Raw genomic sequence first — 27,687 nt, forward strand, 5'->3', positions numbered from 1 at the left:
CACTGCTCAGCTCTGCCTCGCAGAAGTGCTGGGGAGTGAACTGAGACCCTCAGGGCCTCTGCTCAGCTCTGCCTCGCAGTGGTGCTGGGCAGTGAACTGACACCCTCAGGGCCTCTGCTCAGCTCTGCCTCGCAGTAGTGCTGGGCAGTGAACTGACACCCACAGGGCCTCTGGCACCAGTCTTTGCTTGACCATTGTGCTGTCTCTAGCACTGCTCCTGGCATTTAAAAAAGTTGTTGTTTTTTGAATTTATGCTGCATGGTATTCTTTAAAATTTCAGAGTTAGGTTTCATTAATTTATCCACGAGCAATTAGGGGACGTGGGAAAGATGCATCTGCACACATTACATTATACTTTGTCAAACTATTTGTTCCTTTGAGAAGTTTAGAATCGTAGAATGAATAGTTATCATTAAGTTAAGGAGAGCAGCTCACCTGAACATTAGAACTACCTGCTAATGTCAGACTTTCCTTAAGTTATTTTGGTCTCTCTCTTTTTATTAAAATAAAAATCTTTTAAAATTTCAGGGTGAAAAAAATAGTGGCTTTGATGTTCTTTACCATAACATGAAACACGGACAGATATCGACAAAGGATCTAGCAGATTTTGTACGAGAGAGGTATGTATTCTTTATGATTTGTTTGGAATTTCATATTGCAGAGGCGGCCGGGTGGGGGTGCACCTGCTTGAGTGCACACGTTACAATGCACAAGGACCCGGTTCGAGCTCCTAGTTCCCACCTCTGGGGGAAAGCTTCACAAGTGGTGAAGCAGGCCTGCAGGTGTCTCTTCCTTTCTGTCTCCCTTTTTCCTCTCCATTTCTGGCTGTCTCTGTCCAATAAGTAAATATAATAAAAAATTAAAAATATTGGGGGTCAGGCCGTAGCACAGCAGGTTAAACACTTGTGGTGCAAAGCTCAAGGACTGGCGTATGGATCCCAGTTCGAGCCCCCGGCTCCCCACCTGCAGGGGAGTCGCTTCACAGGCGGTGAAGCAGGTCTGCAGGTGTCTGTCTTTCTCTCCCCCTCTCTGTCTTCCCCTCCTCTCTCCATTTCTCTCTGTCCTATCCAACAATGGACGACATCAACAATAACAATAATAACCACAACAAGGCTACAACAAACAAGGGCAACAAAAAGGGGGAAAAATGGCCTCCAGGAGCAGTGGATTCATGGTGCAGGCACCGAGCCCAGCAATAACCCTGGAGGGAAAAAAAATTATTATTAAATGTATCCAAGTGAGAATATTTTAATTAAATTTGGAAATTACACTTTTATAAATATAATACAACTATACTGTAAGGTAGTCATTGTTTTTGTTTGTTGTTGTTTATACACTGCTTACTAGTGTCTCCAAGTGGCACTGTTAAATTTCTGATTTACATTTCACTGCTTGAAAATATTTGTTATTTTTTATTAAATGTGCTAACAAGTTGCTAAAACAGGAAAATTGAGGTACTTTTTAGGATGAAATATCATTTCTTTAAATATGCTATTAAACATACCAAAATACTTTGAAAAGATTCTTTTCTGTATGTGTGTTCTTGTGGCTTTTCGTTTGATTTACCTGTGAGCTGCTGGTGTTGAGGTTGGTACCCAGTGTCTGAATGACTGACTGCACTGCTCCTGGTGGCTGCTGGTGAGAGACAGTGAGAAAGGGAGAGGAGAGACAGCAGAGCATCACTCCAGCACCTGGGAAGGCTTCCTCCGCCTTCCCGCAGGTGCCCAGACCTCATGAAGGGAGCTGGAAGTGCGCTCTGTAGGGTGCGCCACCTTCTGGCCCCATACAGGTGTTCATTGTTTAATTTTTAAACTTCTTTTATTTTCTGGGACGGTGGTCTTTTTTCATTCTTGTCTGTTATTACCCAGGGAGGGGAGGGAAGGAGAGACAGACAGAGGAGAGAGGCCTTAGCAGCACCCTGTTCATGTCCCTTCTCAGGTGCCACCAGGCTGCTCCCTCCCACCTGCTGTCAGGCTCAGCCCAGCCTCTGAGTGGTAGGCACCTGTTTGCTGCGAGCTGTCTCCTGGACAGATATCTATCTATCTATCTATCTATATATCTTTTTTTTTTTCCCTCCAGGCTTATTGCTGGGGTTTGGTGCCTGCACTACCAGCCCACTGCTCACGGGGGCCATTTTTTTTCTTCTTCTTTTTAAATCTTTTATTGAATAGGACAGAGAGAAATTGAGAGGGAAGGGAGAGATAGAGAGGAAGAGAGACCGAGAGATACCCGCAGCCCTGCTCCACCACTTGTGAAGTGCCCCCTCCACCCCATGCAGATGCAGAGCTGGGGGCTTGAACCGGGATTCTTGAGCGGGTCCTTGTGCTTCATGCTGTGTCCACTTAACCTGGTGTGCCACTGCCTGGCCCCAGAAGGAATATTTTTTGCTATTGATTTCAAGCTTACTCACTGTGCATTTGGTGGCTAGTGGACATACTCCACGATTCACGTGCTTTGAGACTTGTGGACAGCGATTTATGAAACACGGTAACGTGCGCTAAACCTGGCGCCCCACCGGCTCTCTTCTCTTCTGCTGGTCTTTCTTCATGGTGTTTCTTTCAGAGTGTCCAGGCCGTCTGGACAGTCTTCTTACTCTACAACAATGCCTGCGTATTTACGTTGATTTTGTTGAGGACGTGCTGATGTGGCAGGCTGTTGGCACAGATGTCTGATCCCTGTCTTTCCACACCGGCCCTTGCAGCCGTCTGTCCAGCCCCACCCTCTGTCCCTCCCTCCCACCTCCTTCCTTTAGAGTCCTTTGGTCTCCTGCCACCATCCACGTCTGTTTGCGTTTTACCCTGTGTCCTCCCTTCCTCTGTGTCATCGGTCTTTGTCCTCTTCTTTCTGGCTTATTGTGTTTAACAGACTCCTTCAAGTTGCATCCGCGTTGTAGCGAAGGAGAGTACTTCATCTTCTCTCACAGCCAAGCAGCACCATTGCACACACGCCACAGCTTCCTTAGCCACCCAGCTGCTGCCGGGCATTGGGGTCGTCTCCGACTTTGGGCTGTTAGCTGTAGCGCGGCCCTGAACGGATGTGCATACAACGTTTGGAAGGCGCTTTGTGTTATCTGGGGAGAGGCCAAGGAGAACCGTTTTCTCCCTGCCTGCTGCCTCCCTCTCTCTCTTCCTTTGCATTTTTAACATTTTGAGGAATTTCTTGACTGCTTTCCACAAGGGCCGGACCAGTTTACAGCTCCTTTTCTCCCTGAGTCTTTGCCAGTACTTTGCCAGTGGTCTCTCATTGTCTTGCTTGACACTTCTCTAATAATCAGTGAGTTGGAGCATTTTCTCCTATTTCTTGGCTCTCTGACTCTCTTCTTTGGTGAAAAGCTTGTTTAGATCATTTCTGCACTTTTGTTTTTAGTTATTGTCTACCACTGAGAGAGGGAGGAGGAAGAATCGGGGCGTCACCGGCACATGTAGGGCTGGGGATCAGACTCAGGTGCTTGAGGGTCCGGTGCTTTGTCGGCTGAGTGAGGGAGGAGGAAGAATCGGAGCGTCACCGGCACGTGTAGGGCTGGGGATCAGACTCAGGTGCTTGAGGGTCCGGTGCCTTGTCCACTGAGTGAGGGAGGAGGAAGAATCGGAGCGTCACCGGCACGTGTAGGGCTGGGGATCAGACTCAGGTGCTTGAGGGTCCGGTGCCTTGTCGGCTGAGTGAGGGAGGAGGAAGAATCGGAGCGTCACCGGCACGCGTAGGGCTGGGGATCAGACTCAGGTGCTTGAGGGTCCGGTGCCTTGTCGCCTGAGTGAGGGAGGAGGAAGAATCGGAGCGTCACCGGCACGCGTAGGGCTGGGGATCAGACTCAGGTGCTTGAGGGTCCGGTGCCTTGTCCACTGAGTGAGGGAGGAGGAAGAATCGGAGCGTCACCGGCACGCGTAGGGCTGGGGATCAGACTCAGGTGCTTGAGGGTCCGGTGCCTTGTCCACTGAGAGGGAGGAGGAAGAATCGGAGCGTCACCGGCACGTGTAGGGCTGGGGATCAGACTCAGGTGCTTGAGGGTCCGGTGCCTTGTCGGCTGAGTGAGGGAGGAGGAAGAATCGGAGCGTCACCGGCACGTGTAGGGCTGGGGATCAGACTCAGGTGCTTGAGGGTCCGGTGCCTTGTCCACTGAGTGAGGGAGGAGGAAGAATCGGAGCGTCACCGGCACGTGTAGGGCTGGGGATCAGACTCGGGTGCTTGAGGGTCCGGTGCCTTGTCGGCTGAGTGAGGGAGGAGGAAGAATCGGAGCGTCACCGGCACGTGTAGGGCTGGGGATCAGACTCGGGTGCTTGAGGGTCCGGTGCCTTGTCGGCTGAGTGAGGGAGGAGGAAGAATCGGAGCGTCACCGGCACGTGTAGGGCTGGGGATCAGACTCGGGTGCTTGAGGGTCCGGTGCCTTGTCCACTGAGAGGGAGGAGGAAGAATCGGAGCGTCACCGGCACGTGTAGGGCTGGGGATCAGACTCAGGTGCTTGAGGGTCCGGTGCCTTGTCCACTGAGAGGGAGGAGGAAGAATCGGAGCGTCACCGCCACGCGTAGGGCTGGGGATCAGACTCAGGTGCTTGAGGGTCCGGTGCCTTGTCGGCTGAGTGAGGGAGGAGGAAGAATCGGAGCGTCACCGGCACGTGTAGGGCTGGGGATCAGACTCAGGTGCTTGAGGGTCCGGTGCTTTGTCCACTGCGTGGCCACCTCCTGGACTCTTTCTGTATTGAAACTTTTTATTTACTTACTGTTTGTTCCTATTGGACATTTTACTGCTCCAGTCCAAGGTTGTTTTTTTTTTAGTTTTCATTAAAAAAAAAAAAGGGAGTCGGGCGGCAGTGCAGCAGGTTAAGCACATGTGGCACAAAGCGCAAGGACCTGCATAAGAATCCTGGTTTGAGCCCCCGGCTCCCCACCTGCAGGGGAGTCGCTTCACAGGCGGTGAAGCAGGTCTGCAGGTGTCTGTCTTTCTCTCCCCCTCTCTGTCTTCCCCTCCTCTCTCCATTTCTCTCTGTCCTATCCAACAGTGACGACAACAGTAATAACTACAACAATAAAACAAGGACAACAAAAAGGGAATGAATAAATAAATTTGAACAATTTAAAAAAGAGAGAGATAGGGAGACAGAGAGATACCATAGCACAGAAACTTCTGTTTGGTTATTAGATCTCTATTTGACATGCGGCATGTTGAAACCTTTTCTCATTTAATAGAGAGCTGCTTTGTTTTGTTGTTGGTGCCTTTGTCTCTGTAGAAGCTTCTCGATTTGTAATCACATTGGGCTACTTAATTCTTGCCACCAGGGTCATTGCTGAGACTCAGTGCCTTCATGACTCCATCGCTCTCAATGGCCTTTATCTGTTGTTTGGTTTTTTCAGACACAGGGACAGACAGGGAAAGAGAGACAGAAAGGAGGTGAGTCCCAGTGGCATTGCTCTAGTACAAGCGAAGCTTCACCTCTGCAGGTGCCCACACAGGTGAACCTTTTGTGTCATAATGTCCTGTATTGGAGTGGAGAGAAAGGCGCGTAAAAAGCCCTCAGCAGAAGCAGTATGCTCTAGGGGACGGTTGCCAGGCTGTAGGAGAGGGACTTCAGTGCACTTTCCACTTAGTCTGGTGCTAATCAGTAGGGAAGAGGAAACTGGAGCTGCAGAGGAAGTTCCACAGATTCCAGTAGAGGGAATCTTCAAAACAGACACACACCAAAACCTGGGAAATCCTCCAGGGCCGAGATAGCAGACTGAGGCAGGCTGCCGCAGAGCCAGGAAGAGCCACGCGGATTTGCCCTGTAGAAGCAGGAGGTCGGGACTGGCATGTGGAGTAACAGGCAGACTCTGACGGACCAAGTGGGCAGAGCGCTTTCTCATGGAACTTCTCAGAGCTCTGGAAGCATCCACTGGTCTCTGCAGATTGCTGTTGCCCACATGAGTGGGCACAGCCAAGGTCAGGCTTTTCTGCCTCAGGGATGTGGCCGGCTGGACTGCTGGGCAGGGTGGCAGGCTTCCCGGTCTGCCTCGGAGGTGCGGCACGTCAGCTCCTGTCTGAGCAGGGCAGGTTGAAGCTAGCCCTCACCCCTCCGGGCTGTGGTGGGTCACACCTCATTGTGCCCAGTGTCCACACGCGGCTGGTCTGCACACAGACGACAGCCAGAAGGCTGCTGAGAGACCAGGAGCAGGAGGCCCGTCTTCTGATTCTTAACAGGTTCTTGGGTTCTGTGATGCCTTGCAGTGGCCGCCCCTTCTCCCGTGCTTGTCTGACTGTCCTCACTGGCGGGTCTCGCGTCGTCGGCTTAGTGTTACTGGAAATGTGGCCCACGTTTGTTTTCCTTGTTCACCTTCTGAAATCTTAATATTCCTTTGCACTTTAGCTTTCTGTGTTTTTCGCACTACAATCCTTGTAAAAAGAAGGAAAGGTGAAAGGAACGGGACAGTGTTAGTAGCTCCTCACTGAGAGCAAGTTGATTTTTGGTGGAGAACTTGGTGCTAAACTTGGAAGACTATTGTGGGCCTGAAATGATGAAGGTGTCAGCCAGTAAATGACGGCCAGACAACAGACACTGCTTGGGCCTATGGAGGTAGATGCAGGGGCGCCGGCAGTCACAGACTCTGATGAGTAGCCGCTGAAAGGGGCGGAGTGAGCTGCGGGAGAGAGAGTTTCTGAGTTTTGGTGTCAGGAGGGCCAGCATAGCCTCTGCTGCCATTTCTTTCAACATAGTATCTGCTTTCTTCTCTCTCTCCTTCCTCAGAAACTTCAAGAGCTCTCACATTCCTCTCTGATAGTCTGCTGCTTCACGGAGACGGCTTCACTCTCCCCTAAACATCTCTTCTCCACCGTCTTTGAGTGCACGATGCATTTGATGGTTGTCTGGCCCTGGCAGCCTCTCCTCTGCGTTGGCCTGCTGTATTTTCGGGCCCTCAGAGTCGCGGTTCTGCCCGACTGGGTCTGCTTCCTAGGCCTGCTGCCTGTACCTGGCCTGCCTTTCAAGTGCCCCCACTCCTCAGTGTAACTCTGCTTGGGGGTTTTCTTTCACGCTTTATAAGTTTTAGCAAATTCTCTTTGGAGTTCCTCCGCGTTTTCTTTTTTACGTGGTCACGTGCGCCTAACCCGCCGTGCTACCGCCCAACTCCCCATGTTTTCTTTTTAAAAAAATTAAAAAACATATTTACTTATGTTTATTTTTCCCTTTTGTTGCCCTTGTTGTTTTCTATATTGCGGTTATTATTGTGGCTGCTGTCGTCGTTGTGGGACAGGACAGAGAGACACGGAGAGAGGAGGGGGAGACAGAGAGGGGGACAGAAAGACAGACACCTGCAGACCTGCTGCACCGCCTGGGAAGCGACTCCCCTGCAGGTGGGGAGCCGGGGGGCTCGAACCGGGATCCTGACGCCGGTCCTTGGTCCTTGCATCTTGCGCCACGTGCGCTTACCCCGTCTTTCGTGTTTTCTAACTAATTAGAGAAATAATCCTTCAGTCCTTAAATATGTATCTGCCTGTCAAGTTTAGATGTTTGAATTGCCCTCATAATGAGCTTTCTAAGTTCTTTATAGACCGGGAATTCTGTGTCCTTTCTTTTTTTAGATGCAGCTGTATCTGCAGCTTGTGTGGAAATACTGTGCCTCTGCTCCCAGTTAGTATGGTTTCTGTTGGTAGTCTGCAGGTGGCCTTGTGGCTGCAGAGCTAGGTTTTATGTATGTGTATTATGTCTGTGGGCTGTAGTGTAGTCTCATGTTTAGTATTTATAGATTATGCATCTGCGGGAAAATTATTTTTCATATTGAGTGACTGATTTTTCAAAAGCTAAAACTGCACGGTAAGTAGTAGCTATATAAAACAGTATTCTGGTGTGAAATAGCAGTTTGTTATTATTTTACATCTAGTCACAAAATAAATTCAAGCCCTAAGGTTGTGGATCACTCACTTGCTAATAATTCCTATTTAGATAGTAGGAGTTACTGTCACTAACTTTTTGTTCTATCAAACACATACAGTAATGAAGTCACATTGTTGAAGAGTAATGTAACTACTAAGTACTAAGTTTCTTGATCACTTTTCTGTGTGTTTGGTTATTATTCAAGAGATACAGTAACTTGGGAATTTGATTTGCAGAGCTACAATAGAAGAGGCGTATTCTAGATCAATGACAAAATTAGCAAAATCTGCAAGCAATTATTCACAACTTGGGTGAGTGAATTTCTTTGAAGAACTCTTTCTGTGTTGACTTAGGCACAGTTTTTGTGATTACTAGATCCCCACTGAGGATGTAATTGCTTATAAGTACTGTAATGGTATATAATATACTTATTTAAAATGCATCTGTTTATGAATATATACATAATTCATTTTATATGTATATGAATATACATAAAATGTTTATAAACATTTGAATTTCCTAAATTAGTTGACATAAGTAATTGAAATTTATTTTTCCCCTTTTATTAAACTATGTAGTTATTTATAATTTTTAGGTGTTGAACTTTATGTACTATGTGCACTGTTCTAATTTCTGCTTATTTATTTTACCAGAGTACTGTTCAGCTCTGGCTTGTGGTGGTGCTAGGGGTTGAACATGGGACCTTTGGTGCCTCAGGCATGGGAGGTTTTTTGCAGAACCATTACACCATCTCCCCAGCCCCCTGTCTTTTAAATTCGGTTGACTAGTGCTCTCTGAAGACTTCACTTAAAATAGACATCATTAGAATGCTTCAGACACGGTAAAGATGCCACAGCAGCTCTATAGACTATCACTGAACTGTCTGCATGTGAGTCATGACAAAGGCGTATTCCTTCATAAGAGTTTCAGTTGTCGGCCGCTCTGGCCTTTGGTGCTGCAGGGCATTCAACAGAGTGGCTTTGATGCCTTGGTCAGGAACTTCGTTTTTGATCAAGCAAAATAGTGTAAAATTGGAGTTGGAGTGGCTATTTTTAAACATTAGACAATGTTAGACTTCTGATACTACTTCAAATAACCAAACCAGCTTAGAAAATAGTATGATTTAAGAGAGGACCATGACCAGACTGTGATGAGTAATTTATCTATTTTTATTTGCCTGATGTGCAAATATACTTTGACTAGTTAGGATAGGAAATTCAAGGTCAGCCTGTCAGTTGTTTGATTTATGATTTATTCTCATCTTTAATTAGAATTGCTGAATTTTGAAACATGCTCAGTGTTGAATCCATTATTGTTTTCATTGATTCTATTCTGGAAAGTTAATTTTTTTTTGTAGCAAATTTTTCCTTAAGTACTTTATAATTGTTTGATTTTTTTTTTTTTTTTTCCATTAGAACATTTGCACCAGTGTGGGATGTATTCAAAACATCTACAGAGAAGTTAGCAAATTGTCACTTGGATCTTGTTAGAAAATTACAAGAATTAATAAAGGAAGTTCAGAAATATGGAGAAGAACAAGTAAAATCACACAAAAAGGTACTTTTTTTTTTTTCTTCCCCCAGAGCACTGCTCAGCTCTGGCTAATGGTGGTTCTGGGGACTGAACCCGGGACCTCTGAGCCTTAGGATGAAAGTTGCTCCCATTATGCTGTTTCCTCAGCCCCATAGGTTCTTTATTATTATTAATAATAATATTTTATTATTTTAAGGAAAGAGAGAATGACACAGAGACCAGCGCCCTGCTCAGCTCTGGTTGATGGTGGTGCTGTGGATTGAACCTGGGCCTTAGAGCCTCAGGCAGGAGAGTCTGTGTGCAGAACCATTATGCTGTCTCCCAACCCAGGTGTCAGTATTGAGTTTTTACAGTTCCGTGATATTTTTTTTTAAAGATTTTATTAATGAGAAAGATAGGAAGAGAAAGAGCCAGACATCACTCTGGTACATGTGCGCCAGGGATTGAACTCGGGACCTCATGCTCAAGAGTCCAGCGCTTTACCCACTGTGCCATCTCCTGGACCACGTGTTCAGTGATTTTTTTTTTTTTTAAAGATTTTATTTATTCATGAGAAAGACAGGAGGAGAGAGAAAGAACCAGACATCACTCTGGCACTTGTGCTGCTGGGGATCGCACTCGGGACCTCATGCTTGAGAGTCCAAAGCTTTACCACTGCGCCCCCTCCCAGACCACTAAAAAGTTTTTTTTTTTTTTTTTTTTTATAAATGGAAACACTGACAAGACCATAGGATAAGAGGAGTGCAGTTCCCACCATTAGAACTCCGTATCCCATCCCCTCCTCTGATAGCTTCCCTACTCTGAGACATGGACCCAGGGTCATTATGGGGAGCAGAAGGTGGGAGGTCTGGCTGCTGTCATTGCTTCTCCCCTGGACATGGGTGTTGGCAGGTGAGTCCACACCCCCAGCCTGTCTCTCTCTTTCCCTAGTGGGGCAGGGCTCTGGGGAGGGGAGGCTCCAGGACACATGGTGGGGCTGTCTGTCCAGGGAAGTCCGGTTGGCATCATGGCAGCATCTGGAACCTGGTGGCGAGTTCAGTGATTTTTGATGGATCATTTTATACCTAACAGACTAAAGAAGAAGTTGCTGGAACTTTGGAAGCTGTTCAAACCATTCAGAACATAACTCAGACCCTCCAGAAATCCAAGGAGAACTACAATGCCAAGTGTGTAGAACAGGAACGTTTGAAAAAAGAAGGAGCTACGCAAAGAGAAATAGAAAAGGTAATTGCTGCCAAATGAACCACTAGCATCACAGTAACGCCTCTCCGGCTCCCAGACAGTTCCCCGTGCGCGACTGCGGCTCTCCTTCAGGACGATCTCGGGTAGGCGAAGGCTTGATGCCTCTGAGTGTCAGTGCTTTAGTTATGTGAGACAGAAGAAGGTTTGCAAAGTAAGTTATGCATTGCCTAACAAAATTACTTGTTTCTGCTGCTAAAGTCTGACTTATTCTGGTACGGAGAGTTGAACCAGGACCTTCACCGAGTCAGGCACAAAAGTCTTTCTCATAACCATCATGTTGTCTCCCCAAATCTGTGGTTATTTTTATTTACTTATTTTTATCATTTTGTTTATTCTTGAGAAAGATAGGAGGAGGCAGAGAAAGAGCCAGACATCATTCTGGTACATGTGCTGCCAGGGATTGAACTCAGGACCTAATGCTTGAGAGTCCAACACTTCCCCTGCTGTGCCGCCTCCTGGACCACAGAATTTTTTTTATAAGATAATGAAGTACTTAAAATAAGATTTATCAGGGGTCGGGTGGTAGCACAGCGGGTTAAGCACACATGGCATGAAGCGCAAGGACCGGCGTAAAGATCCTGGTTTGAGCCCCTGACTCCCCACCTGCAGAGGGTCAGTTCACAGGCGGTGAAGCAGGTCTGCAGGTGTCTGTCTTTCTCTCCCCCTCTCTGTCTTCCCCTCCTCTCTCCATTTCTTTCTGTCTTATCCAACGAAATCAACAATAACAATAATAACCACAACAAGACTACAACAACAAGGGCAACAAAAGGGGGAAAAATGGCCTCCAGGAGCAGTGGATTTGTGGTGCAGGCACCGAGTGCCAGCAAAAAAAAAAAAAAAAAGACTTACCAGTGGGGGGGTAGGGTGGCGCCATCTGTTGAGTGCACACACCACCACCTGCATAGGATCCGGGTTTAAGTTCCCATTTCCACCAGCAAGGGACAAGCGTCACAGCAGTGAGACAGGGCCGCAAGTATCTCTTTCTCCCCCCTTCCCCTCTCGGGTCATATCTGTACTGTCACGTAAAATGAAAGGGGGTTGCTGCTTGGAGCTGTGGATCAATCCATCCTGCAGGCACCCAGCTCCAGTGACAACCTTGGTGGCAATAAAAAAGTGAACAATGAAGTAAAAAATTTTGAAGTAAAATTTTGGTATGATTAGGAAGGCTTAAGTATTTGATAATTTTCAGTTGTCTTTCATGGGTTATTGTTGATGACTGGGACTACACTGACTTAGTATTGTAAACCACAGACCCCTTGTCTTCACCGGTGTTTTCATTGAAACAGGTTTCTCCCCTTCAAAACACTTGAAACCAATCTTTCAACTGTTTGATGGGGTATATCTCACTCAGGAATAAGTCATTGAGGGTGATGATTGAGATTTTTTTAAAGCATTTCAAACACCCAGTAGAAGATGAAAACCAAATTATAACTATTTTTAAAGGTAATTATTTTGTTTTAGAGAGAGAGAAAGAGATTGGGGGGTAGATAACAGAAAGACAGAGAGAGAGAACCAGAAAGAGCCCTGCTCAGCTCTGGCTTATGGTGGGACTGGGGATTGAACCTAGAACCTCAGAGCCTTAGGCATGAAAGTCTTGTATGATCAGTATGCTGTTTGTCCAGCCCAGTTCATAACTATTTTGCAATTAAAAGTTACAAAATAGGGGCCAGGTGGTGGTGCACCTGGTTGAGCACACATACTACAATGCTCAAGGACCCAGGTTTGAGCCCCCAGTCCCCACCTACAGGGGGAAAGCTTTGAGAGTGGTGAAGCAGTGCTGCAGGTGTCTCTCTCTGTCTCTCTCCCTCTCTATCACCTCCTTCCCTCTCGATTTCTGGCTGTCTCTATCCAATAAATAAATAAAAATAATAAAAAAAACATTTAAAATAAGTTATAAAATGTTGACGTGGGAGGTAGCACAGTAGATAAAATGTTGGACTTAATAGAATGAGGCCCAGAGTTTGATTCCTAGCATAAACTAGAAAATATAGAAACAATATCATAATAGTTGATAGAATTGGTCCTATATTTTCTCTAATGCTTGTACAATAAATAAAAATCAGGAGACATAGTAAATTCACAGTTTCAGAGCACCGTATTTTCCTGACACAGCAGTGATGAATAAAATATATACAAGGACAAAACAAAATAACCAGGTGCAAAGAGAAGAATGCAGTGTCTGTGAGCTGGAAGTAGTTCAGAAGTGGTCGTAGAGGTGAGTCATGCAGACTCCTTGAGCGTGGAGTCCCAAGTTAGGCAGTGGAATTTGTCTCGTATGTGCTGAGGAGGCCAGATGTTCCTCACTTAAGATGCTGCATGTAGACAGTGTTGACCACAGTAGCAGAGGGGATAAGCTGCAAACTTCTGGATAGGATTGGGTTTGCATAAGGACAGAGCATAATACAGTTCAAGGAAGGACTATTGCATTATCTTCTGTGCTGTTGCCCAGAGAACTGATGGAAGAAGGTTAGGGAAGGAGGGAGGGAGGGAGGAAGAGAGAGAGGAGAGGAGGGAAGAGAGTGGGGGACACTGATTTGAAATGAGCAAAATCACCGAAGTTCTGGAACGCTTTTGGATGGGGTCATTTTTGTTGTTGTTGTTGTTGTTGCTAAGTTTGATGAGTCCTTTATATATTTTGGTTGTTAGCCTCTTGTCTGATATATGGCATCTAAAGATCTTTTCCCCTTTTGTAAGGAGTCTGTTTGGGTAGTAGTTTGTTTGGCTGTGCAGAAGCTTTTCAATTTGTTTTATTTATTTATTTTATTATCTTTACTTACTTATTGGATAGAGACTGCCAGAAATCGCGAGAGAAGGGTGATAGGGAGAGAGACAGAGAGACACATGTAGCCCTGCTTCACCACTCACCAAGCTTTCTCCCTGCAGATGGAGGCCGGAGGCTCAAACCTGGGTCCTTGTGCACTGTAGCATGTGCATCCAACCACCTGGCCCTGAAGATTTTCAATTTGATATGGTCCCCTTGGTTTATTTTTGGTTTTGTCTTCCTTGCAACTGGACTTGTGCCATTGAAGATGGAAAACAAAAACATCTTTTAGATGGAAGAGAGTTCTGCCAATATTTTCCTCTAAGTATTTGGCAATTTCTTGTCTAACATCCATGTTCTTCATCCATTTGGAGTTTACTTTTGTGTGTGGTGAAATACAGTGGTTCAGTTTCATTCTTCTGGTCTCCTTTTAATGCATTTTAATTCACTGCTTCACCTTAACTTACATCATGAACGAAAAATGGCCTCTGTTTTGTTCAAAATATTTTTGTTTCGTTGCAGGCGGCTGTTAAATCTAAGAAAGCTACAGATACCTATAGACTCTATGTGGAAAAATATGCGTTAGCTAAAGCTGATTTTGAACAAAAAATGACAGAAACAGCTCAGGTTGGTATGTCTAAATCTTTAAATCTAAAACAGGATTATTTGTGCTTACTAATTATAATTTTTTAAAAATAAACTTTATTCATTTTTTTCCTTTTTGTTGCCCTTGTTTATCATCGTTGTTATTGTTATTGAACAGAATGGAGAGAGGAGGGGAAGACAGAGGGGGAGAGAAAGATAGACACCTGCAGACCTGCTTCACCACCTGTGAAGCGACTCCCCTGCGGGTGGGGAGCCGGGGGCTCGAACCCAGATCCACATCCGTGTGCTTTCTGCCATGTGCACTTAACCTGCTGTGCCACCACTTGGCTCCCACCCACTGATTATAATTTTCTATCTCTTGGATTTTTTAGTATTAGAAATGTTAAAATGTATTATCTTAATTTTTAACAATGTTATTTTCGAAATACATATATTAGGCAGGGGAGGTAGCATAATAGTTTTGCCAAAAGTCTCTGAGGCTCCAAAGTTGCAGGGTCAGTCCCCAGAATAACCATAAGCCAGAACTGAGCCATGATTTAGTAAAAAAAGAAAGAAAAAAGACATTGTTTTGAAAGTTGAGCGTCAAGATGCAGTAACTATAGGTGATTATTCATATCCATGGGAAGAGTGGTCTAAAGAGATTTGAGGAAAATGGCCACTCTGCTAGGGATGAAGACAGTGTGGATTGCTAGCCTGTGTCTGGGTTTTAAAATCAACTTGTATCTGAGAGAACTGGAAATGACTGAGTACTGAGGCTATCGAATTTAAGAAAAGAAAACCCCCGTTCTCATAAAACTTCCATTTTAGTCAGGGAAGAAGAACAGTAACAAGTCTCTTTCTCCCATAGCTTTGAGATGATGATATCCGATTTGATGTCTGTGGACTCTTCATGACAGACCTCGGTCTCTCTCCCTGTGCCTTCTGGTGTTCCCGTGCTCACAGTTCTCGTGTGTGGACACGTGCATCACAGTTCTCCTTGTCCGTGGTGCGAGTGTCACTTGTTATATTGGTCAGGATGGGTTGGTGTGTTGAGGAGACCCCACTGGTGTTCACCGGCGGGTTAGTTGTCGCAGCTACTGCTTGTCCGGGTCAGATGTTGTTTGCTCGCTCTAATGCTCGTACTGGTGGAGGAAGGTCTTCTTAAGTCGTAGTCATTGTGTCTTAGTATCCTGCAGGCTGGAGGTCTTCTTTAAAAAAAAAAATGTATTTCTTTATTTTAAATTCATTTCTTTATTAATTTTATTTATTAATAAATAAAATTTAAAAATTTAATAAAATTAAATCAATAAATTAAATAAATTAAAATTAATAAATTAAAATTTTAATAAATAAATTTATTTATTATTTTTAAAAATTTATTTCTTTATTTTAAATTTATTTTCTTTATTTTAAATTTGTTTATTTTAAATTTATTTATTTTAAATTTATTTCTTTATTTTTTAAAATTTCTTCCTTAATTTATTTATTGGGGAATTAATGTTTTACATTCAACAGGAAATACAATAGTTTGTACATGCATAACATTCCCCAGTTTCCCATTTAACAATACAACCCCCACTATGTCATTTATCATCCTTCATGGACCTGTATTCTCCCCATCCACCCACCCAAGAGTCTTTTACTTGGGTACGATATGCCAATTCTATTTCAGGTTCTACTTGTGTTTTCTTTTCTGATCTTGTTTTTCAACTTCTGCCTGAGAGTGAGATCATCCCATACTCATCCTTCTGTTTCTGACTTATTTCACTCAACATGATTTTTTCAAGGTCCATCCAAGATCGGCTGAAAACGGTGAAGTCACCATTTTTTACAGCTGAGTAGTATTCCATTGTGTATATAGACCACAACTTGCTCAGCCACTCATCTGTTGTTGGACACCTGGGTTGCTTCCAGGTTTTGGCTATGACAAATTGTGCTGCCAAGAACATATGTGTACACAGATCTTTTTGGATGGCTGTTTTGGGTTCCTTAGGATATATGCCCAGGAGGGGAATTGCAGGGTCATAGGGTAGGTCCATTTCTAGCCTTCTGAGAGTTCTCCAGACTGTTCTCTACAGAGGTTGGACCAATTGACATTCCACCAGCAGTGCAGGAGGGTTCCTTTGACCCCACACCCTCTCCAGCATTTGCTGCTGTTACCTTTTCTGATGTATGACATTCTCACAGGAGTGAAGTGGTATCTCGTTGTTGTCTTTATTTGCATTTCTCTGACAATCAGAGACTTGGAGCATTTTTTCATGTGTTTCTCAGCCTTTTGGATCTCTTCTGTGGTGAATATTCTGTCCAAGTCCTCCCCCCATTTTTGGATGGGGTTATTTGTTGTCTTGTTGTTGAGTCTGGCAAGCTCTTTATATATGTTGGTTATTAAACTCTTATCTGATGTATGACATGTAAAGATCTTCTCCCATTCTGTGAGGGGTCTCTTGGTTTGGGTAGTGGTTTCTTTTGCTGTGCAAAGCTTTTTAATTTGATGTAGTCCGATAGGTTTATACTTGCCTTAGTCTTCTTTGTAATTGGATTCGTTTCATTGAAAATGTCTTTAAAATTTATGCGGAAAAGAGTTCTGCCAATATTTTCCTCTAAGTATTTGATAGTTTGTGGTCTAACATCCAAGTCCTTGATCCACTTGGAATTTACTTTTGTATTCGGTGAAATACAGTGATTCAGTTTCATTCTTCTGTTTCAACTCATTGTTTCCAACACCATTTATTGAAGAGACTCTGCTTTCCCCATTTAATAGTCTGGACCCCTTTGTCAAAGATTAGATGTCCATAGGTGTGGGGGCTCACTTCTGGGCTCTCAGTTCTATTCCACTGGTCAGTGTGTCTATTCATGTTCCAGTACTAAGCAGTTTTGATGACAGTGGCCCTATATTGCAATTTGAGATCTGGGAGTGTGATACCTCCGGTTCTGTTCTTTTTCCTCAAGATTGTTTTTGCAATTCTAGGTCTTTTCTGGTTCCAGATAAACATTTGTAGCATTTCTTCAATTCTCCTAAAAAATGTGCTTGGGACCTTGATGGGGATTGCATTAAATTGGTAGATGGCTCTGGGTAATATATTCATTTTGATGATGTTAATTCTTCCAGCCCATGAACATGGAATATCTTTCCACTTCTTTGTGTCTTTTTCAGTTTCTTTGAGTAGTGACTCATATTTTTTTGTTATTAGATATCCTAGTTTCTTTTTTTTTATATAATATTTTATATTTATTTATTTATTCCCTTTTGGTGCCCTTGTTGTTTTATTATTGTAGTTATTGTTGTTGTTGTTGTTGTTGGATAGGACAGAGAGAAATGGAGAGAGGAGGGGAAGACAGAGGAGGAGAGAAAGATAGACACCTGCAGACCTGCTTCACCGCCTGTGAAGCGACTCCCCTGCAGGTGGGGAGCCGGGGTTCGAACCGGGATCCTTATGCCGGTCCTTGTGCTTTGCGCCACCTGCGCTTAACCCGCTGCGCTACAGCCTGACTTCCGTGACTCATAATTTTCAGTATACAAGTCTTTCACCTCTTTGGTTAGGTTTACTCCTAGATATTGTATTGTTTTTGTTGCTATAGTAAAAGGAATTGATTTCTGGATTTCAATTTCTTCTAACTTAGTGTTTGCATAGAGGAATGCCACTGACTTTTGAATGTTAATTTTGTAGCCTGACACCTTACTGTATTGCCTGATGATTTCCAAAAGCTTCTTGCTGGATTCCTTAGGTTTTTCCGTGTATACTATCATGTCATCTGCAATTAGGGAGAGTTTGACTTCTTCTCTTCCAATCTGTATCCCTTTAATGCCTTGCTCCTGCCTGATTGCTATGGCAAGAACTTCCAACACTATGTTGAATAGTAATGGTGATAGTGGGCAGCCCTGTCTAGTACCTGATCTGAGGGGAAAGGCTTCCAGTTTTTCACCATTGAGTATGATGTTGGCTGTAGGTTTGCTATATATAGACTCCACTATCTTCAGGAATTTTCCATCTATTCCCATTTTTTGTAGTGTTTTGATCATAAAGGGATGTTGTATTTTGTCAAAGGCTTTCTCTGCATCTATTGATATGACCATGTGGTTTTTGGTCTTGCTTTTGTTGATGTGGTGGATCACATTGATTGATTTACGTATATTAAACCAACCTTGCATGCCTGGGATAAACCCCACTTGGTCATGATGAACAATCTTTTTGATATACTGCTGTATCCGGTTGGCTAGAATTTTGTTCAATATTTTCGCATCTATGTTCATCAGAGATATTGGTCTGTAGTTTTCTTTTTTGGTTGTGTCCCTGTCTGCTTTTGGTATCAGGGTGATGTTGGCTTCATAGAAGCTGGCAGGGAGTATTCCAGTGTCTTCAATCTTCTGGAAGACTTTTAAAAATAGAGGTATTAGTTCTTCTTTGAAGGTTTTGTAGAATTCATTTGTAAAACCATCTGGTCCAGGACTTTTATTTTTGGGGAGATTTTTGATAACTGTTTCAATTTCATTAGCTGGGATGGGCCTGTTCATGTCATCCACTTCCTCTTTACTTAGTTTTGGAAGTTGGTTAGGTATCTAGGAAATCATCCATTTCTTCCAGGTTCTCTAGCTTAGTGGCATATAGTTGTTCATAGAAGCCTCGCATGATATGTTGAATTTCTGCGGTGTCTATTTTGATATCTCCTCTTTCATTTAGTATCTTATTTATTTGGGTCTTCTCTCTCTTTTTTGTTTTGTGAGTCTGGCTAAAGGTTTGTCGATTTTGTTCACTCTTTTGAAGAACCAACATTTACTTTTGTTGATCTTTTGTATGGTTTTCCTATTCTCAATGTTATTTATTTCTGCCCTAACTTTAGTGATTTCTGTCCTTCTGGTTGCTTTAGGGTTCCTTTGTTGTTCTTCTTCTAGGTCTTTAAGATGTGCAATCAGGCTGTTTATTTGTGCCTTTTCTTGTTTCCTAATGTGTGCTTGCATAGCTATGAACTTCCCTCTTAGGACTGCTTTAGCTGTGTCCCAAATATTTTGATAGCTTGTGTCTTCATTTTCATTGAACTCTCGAAACATTTTGATTTCTTCTTTGATTTCCTCTTTGACCCAGAGGTTGTTAAGAAGTGTACTGTTGAGCTTCCACATTTTGGGACTATTACTAATCTTTTGTTGATTGTTAAGTGTTAGTTTAATTCCACTGTGGTCTGAGAAGATGCTTGGGATGCTTTCAATGCTCTTGAATTGGCTGATGCTGTCTTTGTGGCCTAACATATGGTCTGTCCTTGAGAATAACCCATGTGGATTTGAGTAAACTGTGTATTCCAGTTTCTTGGGATGAATGACTCTAAAAATGTCCAATAGTTCTAGTTTATCTCTCTCTTCATTTAGCTCCCTTATGTCTTTATTGATTTTCTGCCTGGATGATCTGTCAAGTTGAGATAGTGGGGTGTTGAAGTCCCCTGCTATGACTTTGTTGCTGTTAATATATTCCTGTAGCTCTTTCAGTAGAAGTTTGATGTATTTAGATGGCTTCTCATTGGGTGCATATATGTTAATAATTGTTAAGTCCTCTTGATTGACTGATCCTCTGAGCATTAAGTAGTGTCCATTCCTATCTTTTTAAATCTTATCTATTTTAAAGTCTATCATGTCAGATATGAGAATAGCTGCTCCTGCCCTTTTTTGTGGGCCATTGGCTTGTATGATAGTTTTCCATCCTTTCACTTTAAGTCTGTGTTTGTCTTGTTGAGTTAGGTGGGTTTCCTGTAGACAACATATTGTTGGGTTGTGTTTTCTGATCCATCTTCCTACTCTGTGTCTTTTAATAGGTGAATTCAGGCCATTGACATTTATTGATATCAAAGATTGAAGATATTTTAACGCCATTCTTGTAGAGTTTTAGAGTGTTTTGATATATGTCCTATTTGTGGTGGTCTGGTTTTTATAGGAGACCTTTCAGAACTTCTTTCAGGGCAGGCTTGGTGATGGTTGATTCCTTCAACTGTTGCTTGTCTGAGAAGGTTTTGATGCCTCCATCTAGTCTGAATGACAGTCTAGCAGGATACAGTATTCTTGGCTGAAAGCCTTTCTCATTGCACACTCGATAGATATCTTGCCATTCTCTTCTGGCCTGTAGTGTTTGTATGGAGAAGTCTGCTGCTAATCTTATGGGTTTTCCTCTGTAGGTGACTCTTTGTTTTTCTCTTGCAGCCTTCAGGATCCTTTCTTTATCCTTATTCCTTTTCATTCTAAGTATGATATGTCTTGGTGTCTTTAGGTTTGGGTTAATTCTGTTTGGGACCCTCTGGGCTTCTTAAATTTTTATGTCTTTGATGTTGTCTAGACTGGAGAAGTTTTCAGCTACTATGGCCCGGAAAATGCTTTCTTCCTCTCCTTCTCTTTCTTCCTCTGGTAAGCCAATAATGCGTATATTGTTTCTTTTGAAGTCATCCCATAGGACTCTGTTGTTGTTTTCAGCATCTCTTAATCTCTTTTTGAGATCTCTTACTTCTTTTTTAGTTGTCTCTAATTCATCCTCAATCTTGCTAATTCTGTCTTCAGCCTCATAGATTCTATTCTCTCTGCCCTCTACTGTTTTCTGGAGTTCATCTATTTTGTTGCCCTGCTCTGATACTGTTTTAGCTTGTTCAGCTAGTTGCATTCTTAGCTCAGCAATTTCAGCTTTCAGCTCTCTAATAACCATGAGATAATTAGAATTTTCTTCCATATTCTCATTTGTTGTTCCTGTATTTCTGATTACAATTTTTTCAAATTCTTTACTCACTCCTGTTATTATTTCCTTAGCTAATGTTTGGATGTTGAACTCGTTATTTTGTGCTTCACCCTCTGGAGGACCTTTAGCTGGACTCTTGTCCTGGTTCGATTCTCCAGTATTTTTTCTTATTGTTTTAACCATTTTATATATTATGTTATGAGTTCCCTTTATCAGTACTTTTCAAATTATTGATCACTATTGCCTGGATTGACTTGTGTCTAAGTAAGTTAATTAAAGGGTTCACAGTGGTGGAATGTAACAGTTATTTCAATCCCTGAGTTGCAGCTCAGTGGTTTATAAGCCTTTTTTTTTTTTCTTTCCTGTAGGCTATGGGAGCCTGAGGGCTTTTAAACTATCAATAGGCTTCTTAGCTTAATCACTGACTCCTGACCAAGAGATAATGCAGGGTGTGGCAGAGATAACCCAGTGGTTATGCAAAGAGACTTTCACAGCCCCTCAGCTATGCCACCAAGGTATAGGTTTTCTCCTGAGTTTCCCGGTTAGATCTCTGTCCCCTGGTGTCCCTCCCTGCCGCTGCTCCAGACTCTGAGGGAAGTAGCAGTGGAGACTCAGAGTTGCACTTGGTGAGTCTCTGGGGAGTCCTTTCCTCCCTTCAGCTGTCCCCTTGTTGGTGGAGCAGACTGGAGGTGGTGTCTCCACTGATAAACTGCTGAACTGTTAGCAGCCACTTAGTCTCTCCTTAGGCCCCTCTCTCCTCTCTGTCACCAGCCACTCGTGTTTGTACTCACGGGTGATTTACTGGGTTCCTGTGGTCATTGTTGTTTTGGTCCCAGGTGGTCTCCTTTGGTATTCCATGTTGATCTGGGAGAGCAGAGGAGAGGAGAGGAGAGGAGAGGAGAGGAGAGGAGAGGAGAGGAGAGGAGAGGAGAGGAGAGGAGAGGAAGTGATCTGCTGCTCGTAGCTCCGCCTCCGGAAGTCTCCAGGAGGTCTTCTTAAGTCGTAGTCATTGTATCTTAGTATCCTGCAGGCTGAAGGTCTACTCATTATGTCTGTAGGCTAGAAATGTGCTGAGGACACAGTGGCTCTCCCACTCATTTTTCCCCTTAATGGTTTGTGTTTTCCCACTGTAACGTAAGATCTACGAAAGCAGGGATTGGTTTCCTTCTCCTATTTCATCAGCACTAAAGAAATTCCATTCCTTACGAACTTCAGGTCTTTATCAATCAGACTTTTGGGCTCTATAGAGGATTTTCTTAGTAGGAGTGGTAGATTCATAGCTCAGAAACCAAAGGCATGTGTACTTCTATGACTTACCTAATACATATATCTATCTATATTTACATGTCATAGGCACTGTGTTAGGGATTGAGTTTATACAGCATGTCTGCCAGTAAGTACCTCCCCGTTCTAGTTGGAGAGTATAGTCTAGAGAAGGGAGACAGACATTAACTATATGTTCAGCTATAAAGTCAGAAGTCATTGCAGGAGTTATAAGGGAAGTGAGTGTCATTCATGAAGCAGAATAATAGATGCAAGTAATCTGGATTATGGAGTTAAATTAGCATCTTGGAAAACCTTTTTGGGAAAGTGATGTCTAAAACTGAGAGTTGAGGAATGAATAAGAAACTAATAAGGTTGAAGTGTTTCAAATTTTGGGACCGTGGGTATCAGGAGCCACAGAAAGTACACAATGCTAACTGTTAATAAAATCATGTAAAGAGAGGGGATGGGGAGAAATGAGGTCTAGTGTTTAGTAAAGGTTCAAGTCTTCTTCCAAGTGCAGTTGGAAGACTAGAAGACACTGAAGGGTTATCACAGGCATGTGGCACAATCTGCACTGTAGATGATGATTCTGGTAGTTTTGTGAAGAAAGGGTTATATAGTGAGGCCAAAGGCAGTGCATTCTGGGAGATGTGAAGTAGTCGGTGAGAATGGTTAGAGCCAGCGTGGTGACGCAGAGGAGAACAGAATGGGTTTAGTGAGGCCAAAGGCAGTGCATTCTGGGAGATGTGAAGTAGTCGGTGAGAATGGTTAGGGCCAGCGTGGTGACGCAGAGGAGAGCAGAATGGGTGTAGTGAGGCCAAAGGCAGTGCATTCTGGGAGATGTGAAGTAGTCGGTGAGAATGGTTAGAGCCAGCGTGGTGACGCAGAGGAGAGCAGAATGGGTTTAGTGAGGCCAAAGGCAGTGCATTCTGGGAGATGTGAAGTAGTCGGTGAGAATGGTTAGAGCCAGCGTGGTGACGCAGAGGAGAGCAGTGAGCACGTTTGGAAACGGTAACGGGGAAGCTCAAGGCCTCTTCCAGATTGTTACTTGAAATCTGTGCATAGAGATGGCTAGGAAAGACTAGATGGGTCTCTGCTAACTTAGGGGATGGTGGGGCGCTTACTTTATTATTTTTTAAATACCGTATTTATTAGACGGACAAAAATTGAGAAGAAATAGAGAGGAAGAAAGACACCTGTAGCACTACTTCACTGCTCATGAAGCCTCCCCCTGCAGGTGAGGACCTGGGGCTTGAACCTAGATCCTTCAGCATTGTGGTTGTGGTATGTGTGTTTTACCACATATGCTACTGCCAGTAAAGTCCCAGTAAGGGGACTTTAAGTTCATACTGGAGCATGTTAAGTTTGACTTACCTCCACCTAAGTACCCACAGCCCATAGGTAGGTGTGAAGCATACAGGTAATCTAGGTTGAGTGTAATGTTCATCGTACCTGTCTGTTACCTACAATTCCGAATTCAGAGGTGCTGAAACCAGGTGTCTTTGACTTACTGAGTAGCAGAATTTAACCTGAACTGATAAGGAGACAGAAAATTAATGTTTTCCTTCAGAAACATTAATATGTTTGATAACAGATGCCGCTGCAGATTCTGCTGGTGTTGTGAAGTCCATGGTAACACCATGCTATCTTAATGTAAAGCACCAGAGTAATTGAATTTCAAATCACCTCATCCTAGAAATCTTGAATGGCTGTGATCCCGTGTGAAATAGGGGCTTGGTGTATGCAAACCATAACCATGCCACCTAGGGACAAAGGGACCAGACTGAGAGATGCACCCTTGATGGCTGTCGAGGGAGGGGCGGAACTGGGAGGGCAGTGCCGCAGCCCTGGGGAGTGATGCTTCCAGAAGGTCCTGGCTCACTGTGAGGTGACACTCAGCTCTAGTGGGTGTCTACTTTCTAGCAGCCCTTGCCCTCACAGGACATAAGTGTTCTAGGGCATGGTGGACTTCAATGGGGCTCTGTTTTTTTTCAGTCATTAGAAACATTTATAAGAGAGCTCCTGTTAATCTATTTTTTCATTAAAATGTAGTTATTGTCAGTGAAAACATTTTCCTTTCAATTATTTAATTGAAAAAATAGAATTAGAAGTGCTAGAGTGAGGATCGCTTATCAGCTTTGTCTTGTTTTTTGCCTCCAGGGTTACTGCTGGGACTTGGTGCTTGCACCATGAATCCACTGCTCCTGGATGCTGTTTTTTTCCCCTTTTGTTGCCCTTGTTTTTTTATTGTTGTTGTGGTTATTATTATTGTTGTTGTTATTGATGTCATTGCTGTTGGATAGGACAGAAATGGTAAGAGGAGGGGAAGAACAGAGAAGGGGAGAGAAAGACACCTGCAGGTGGGGAGCCAGGGGCTTGAACTGGGACCCTTATGCTGGTCCTTGAGCTTTGTGCCATGTGTGCTTAACCTGCTGCAATACTGCCCAAACCCTGCTTATCAGTTCTTTTTAAATTTTTATTTATAAAATATTGACAAGACCATAGGATAAGAGGGGTACAACTCCTCACAATTCCCACCACCAGAACTCCGTATCCCATCCCCTCCCCTGATAGCTTTCCTATTCTTTATCCCTCTGGGAGTATGGACCCAGGGTCATTGTGGGATGCAGAAGGTGGGAGGTCTGGCTTCTGTAATTGCTTCCCTGCTGAACATGGGCGTTGACAGGGAAAGCTTGGAAAGCTGTATCAGGGAAGAGAGTAGCTCCCAAATCTAGAAAAAGTGTATAAATACTGTTAACTATAAACCCCATCAATTTGATCTGGAGCCCATATTCAGCCCAGGAGCCTGTGTAGCCTCTGCATCCCTGTAGGTCTGAGCTTACATTCTGTGGTCACGGCTGGGAACACTCCAGGCTGCACTCATTTCAGGACCCGTCATAGGCAGAGTATGTTGTCCAACCTCCCTTCAGAGAATGGAACACTCCCCACCCTTGTGGATCCACACTGAGGGCCAGGTCCTGCTGTTGGCTTTTCTTCCTTTTTTTTAATTTGATAGAGGTAAGACACCTAGAGATAGAGAGGGTGTGAGAGACAGGGAAGGAGAGACACCTGCAGAACTGATAGAGGTAAGACACCTAGAGATAGAGAGGGTGTGAGAGACAGAAGGAGAGACACCTGCAGAACTGATAGAGGTAAGACACCTAGAGATAGAGAGGGTGTGAGAGACAGAAGGAGAGACACCTGCAGAACTGATAGAGGTAAGACACCTAGAGATAGAGAGGGTGTGAGAGACAGAAGGAGAGACACCTGCAGAACTGATAGAGGTTAGACACCTAGAGATAGAGAGGGTGTGAGAGACAGGGAAGGAGAGACACCTGCAGAACTGATAGAGGTTAGACACCTAGAGATAGAGAGGGTGTGAGAGACAGGGAAGGAGAGACACCTGCAGAACTGATAGAGGTAAGACACCTAGAGATAGAGAGGGTGTGAGAGACAGGGAAGGAGAGACACCTGCAGAACTGATAGAGGTAAGACACCTAGAGATAGAGAGGGTGTGAGAGACAGGGAAGGAGAGACACCTGCAGAACTGATAGAGGTAAGACACCTAGAGATAGAGAGGGTGTGAGAGACAGAAGGAGAGACACCTGCAGAACTGATAGAGGTTAGACACCTAGAGATAGAGAGGGTGTGAGAGACAGAAGGAGAGACACCTGCAGAACTGATAGAGGTAAGACACCTAGAGATAGAGAGGGTGTGAGAGACAGAAGGAGAGACACCTACAGAACTGATAGAGGTTAGACACCTAGAGAGAGAGAGGGTGTGAGAGACAGAAGGAGAGACACCTACAGAACTGATAGAGGTTAGACACCTAGAGATAGAGAGGGTGTGAGAGACAGGGAAGGAGAGACACCTGCAGAACTGATAGAGGTAAGACACCTAGAGATAGAGAGGGTGTGAGAGACAGGGAAGGAGAGACACCTGCAGAACTGATAGAGGTAAGACACCTAGAGATAGAGAGGGTGTGAGAGACAGGGAAGGAGAGACACCTGCAGAACTGATAGAGGTAAGACACCTAGAGATAGAGAGGGTGTGAGAGACAGAAGGAGAGACACCTGCAGAACTGATAGAGGTTAGACACCTAGAGATAGAGAGGGTGTGAGAGACAGAAGGAGAGACACCTGCAGAACTGATAGAGGTAAGACACCTAGAGATAGAGAGGGTGTGAGAGACAGAAGGAGAGACACCTACAGAACTGATAGAGGTTAGACACCTAGAGATAGAGAGGGTGTGAGAGACAGAAGGAGAGACACCTGCAGAACTGATAGAGGTAAGACACCTAGAGATAGAGAGGGTGTGAGAGACAGGGAAGGAGAGACACCTGCGGAATTGCTCCCTGCATGACGCTTTCCCCGGCAGGTGCAGTTAGGGGCTTGACTGGGTCTTCGTAGGTGTCATGTGCCTGACTTGAGCGCAGTGCTGCTCTGTCCCTGTGACTAATGTTCTGTGTGAGCTCTTTACTCCTGTCCGCTCATGGCACTTGACTGTAGCGGGATACTCGGAGACCTTATTCACTTTAAACAAGGAAACAGATTTGCTTAAGCAGCACCTTCAGACTCAGGAATTTTAGGGTTTGAGTGTTTTTCTCTTTCTCTATTGGCTTACAAGATTGCCCCCACCTTTTTTTTTAAACAGCAAATTTACACTGAATTTGAAGTTGCAAGGTTAAAAAAAAAAAGCTAGCTCACCGGGTCAAGGAAGTTCTTTTTCTTATCTTAATATTCAAACACTTGAAACTATTCCTATTGCTGAATTGGTGTGGCCTCAGTAGGTGAGGAATTTTATAACAGGTTTTCCTACCACAGAAGCCAGCAAATTGTATCTAGGTTTCGCTTTTTCAGAGATTTGTTTATTTATTTATTTATTGTAGAGAGGGAGAGGAGAGGCCTCGCCAGGCCGGGGAGATAGCATAATGATTATGCAAAAGACTGTCATGCCTGAGCCTCTGAGGTCTCAAAAGTCAATCCACCATACGTCAGAACTTAACACTAGGGAGTCGGGCGGTAGTGCAGCAGGTTAAGTGCAGGTGGTGCAGTGCACAAGGACCGGCGTAAGGATCCAGGTTCAAGCCCCCGGATCCCCACCTTCAGGAGAGTCGCTTCACACGCGGTGAAGCAGGTCTGCAGGTGTGTGTCTTTCTCTCTCCCTCTGTCTTCCCCATCTCTCTCCATTTCTCTCTGTCTTATCCAACAACAATGACATCAATAACCACAACAATAATAACTACAACAGTGAAAAAAGGGCAACAAAAGGGAATAAATAAATATTAAAAAAAAAGAAATGAACACTACTCTGGCGTCTCTCTCTCTCCCTCCCTCTCCCCCCCACCCCTCCCCGATGCTAAGGATTGAACTTGTGACTTTGTGCTTGAGAAACCAGTGCCTAATCCACTGCACAGTCGGCTGGGTGCCTGAGTTATGCTTTAAGTTTCTGTGTAGTTTCATGTCTTAAGACCATTCTAAGTGATTGAATGATTGATTCAGTGTAGCTGTTTCAGAAAAGAGAAGAATTTGGAAGACCATTCACTGGGAGGAGTGCCTGTCTTGCCATGTGTGACCCAGCTTTGAACTCAGACATTGTGTGTCAGGTGCTATGTAACAGGAAGAAGCTTCAGTGCTGCGGTGTCTTGTCTTCTCTCCCTCTCTCTCTCCATCTCTCCATCTCTCTCTCTCTCTCTCTCTCTCTCTGTCTTCCTGTCTGAATGAAGAAAGCGCACGTACCTGTGCCCTGGATTCAACTGA

General features: G+C 44.1%; 1 protein-coding gene across 2 annotated transcripts in view; it reads left to right on the forward strand.

Annotated features, from left to right (window-relative positions):
• FCHO2 (FCH and mu domain containing endocytic adaptor 2) overlaps positions 1 to 27,687 on the forward strand; it is a 103,165-nt gene that overhangs the window by 22,094 nt on the left and 53,384 nt on the right. For both annotated transcript variants that reach the window (XM_060201034.1, XM_060201033.1), the window contains exons 2-6: positions 529 to 620; positions 8,074 to 8,148; positions 9,253 to 9,394; positions 10,442 to 10,594; positions 13,896 to 14,000. In XM_060201034.1, coding sequence (XP_060057017.1) covers positions 529 to 620; positions 8,074 to 8,148; positions 9,253 to 9,394; positions 10,442 to 10,594; positions 13,896 to 14,000 — 567 coding nt within the window. The remainder of the gene's footprint in view (positions 1 to 528; positions 621 to 8,073; positions 8,149 to 9,252; positions 9,395 to 10,441; positions 10,595 to 13,895; positions 14,001 to 27,687) is intronic.

This window comes from Erinaceus europaeus, chromosome 11, assembly GCF_950295315.1.
Source record: "Erinaceus europaeus chromosome 11, mEriEur2.1, whole genome shotgun sequence".
Lineage (NCBI taxonomy): Eukaryota > Metazoa > Chordata > Mammalia > Eulipotyphla > Erinaceidae > Erinaceus > Erinaceus europaeus.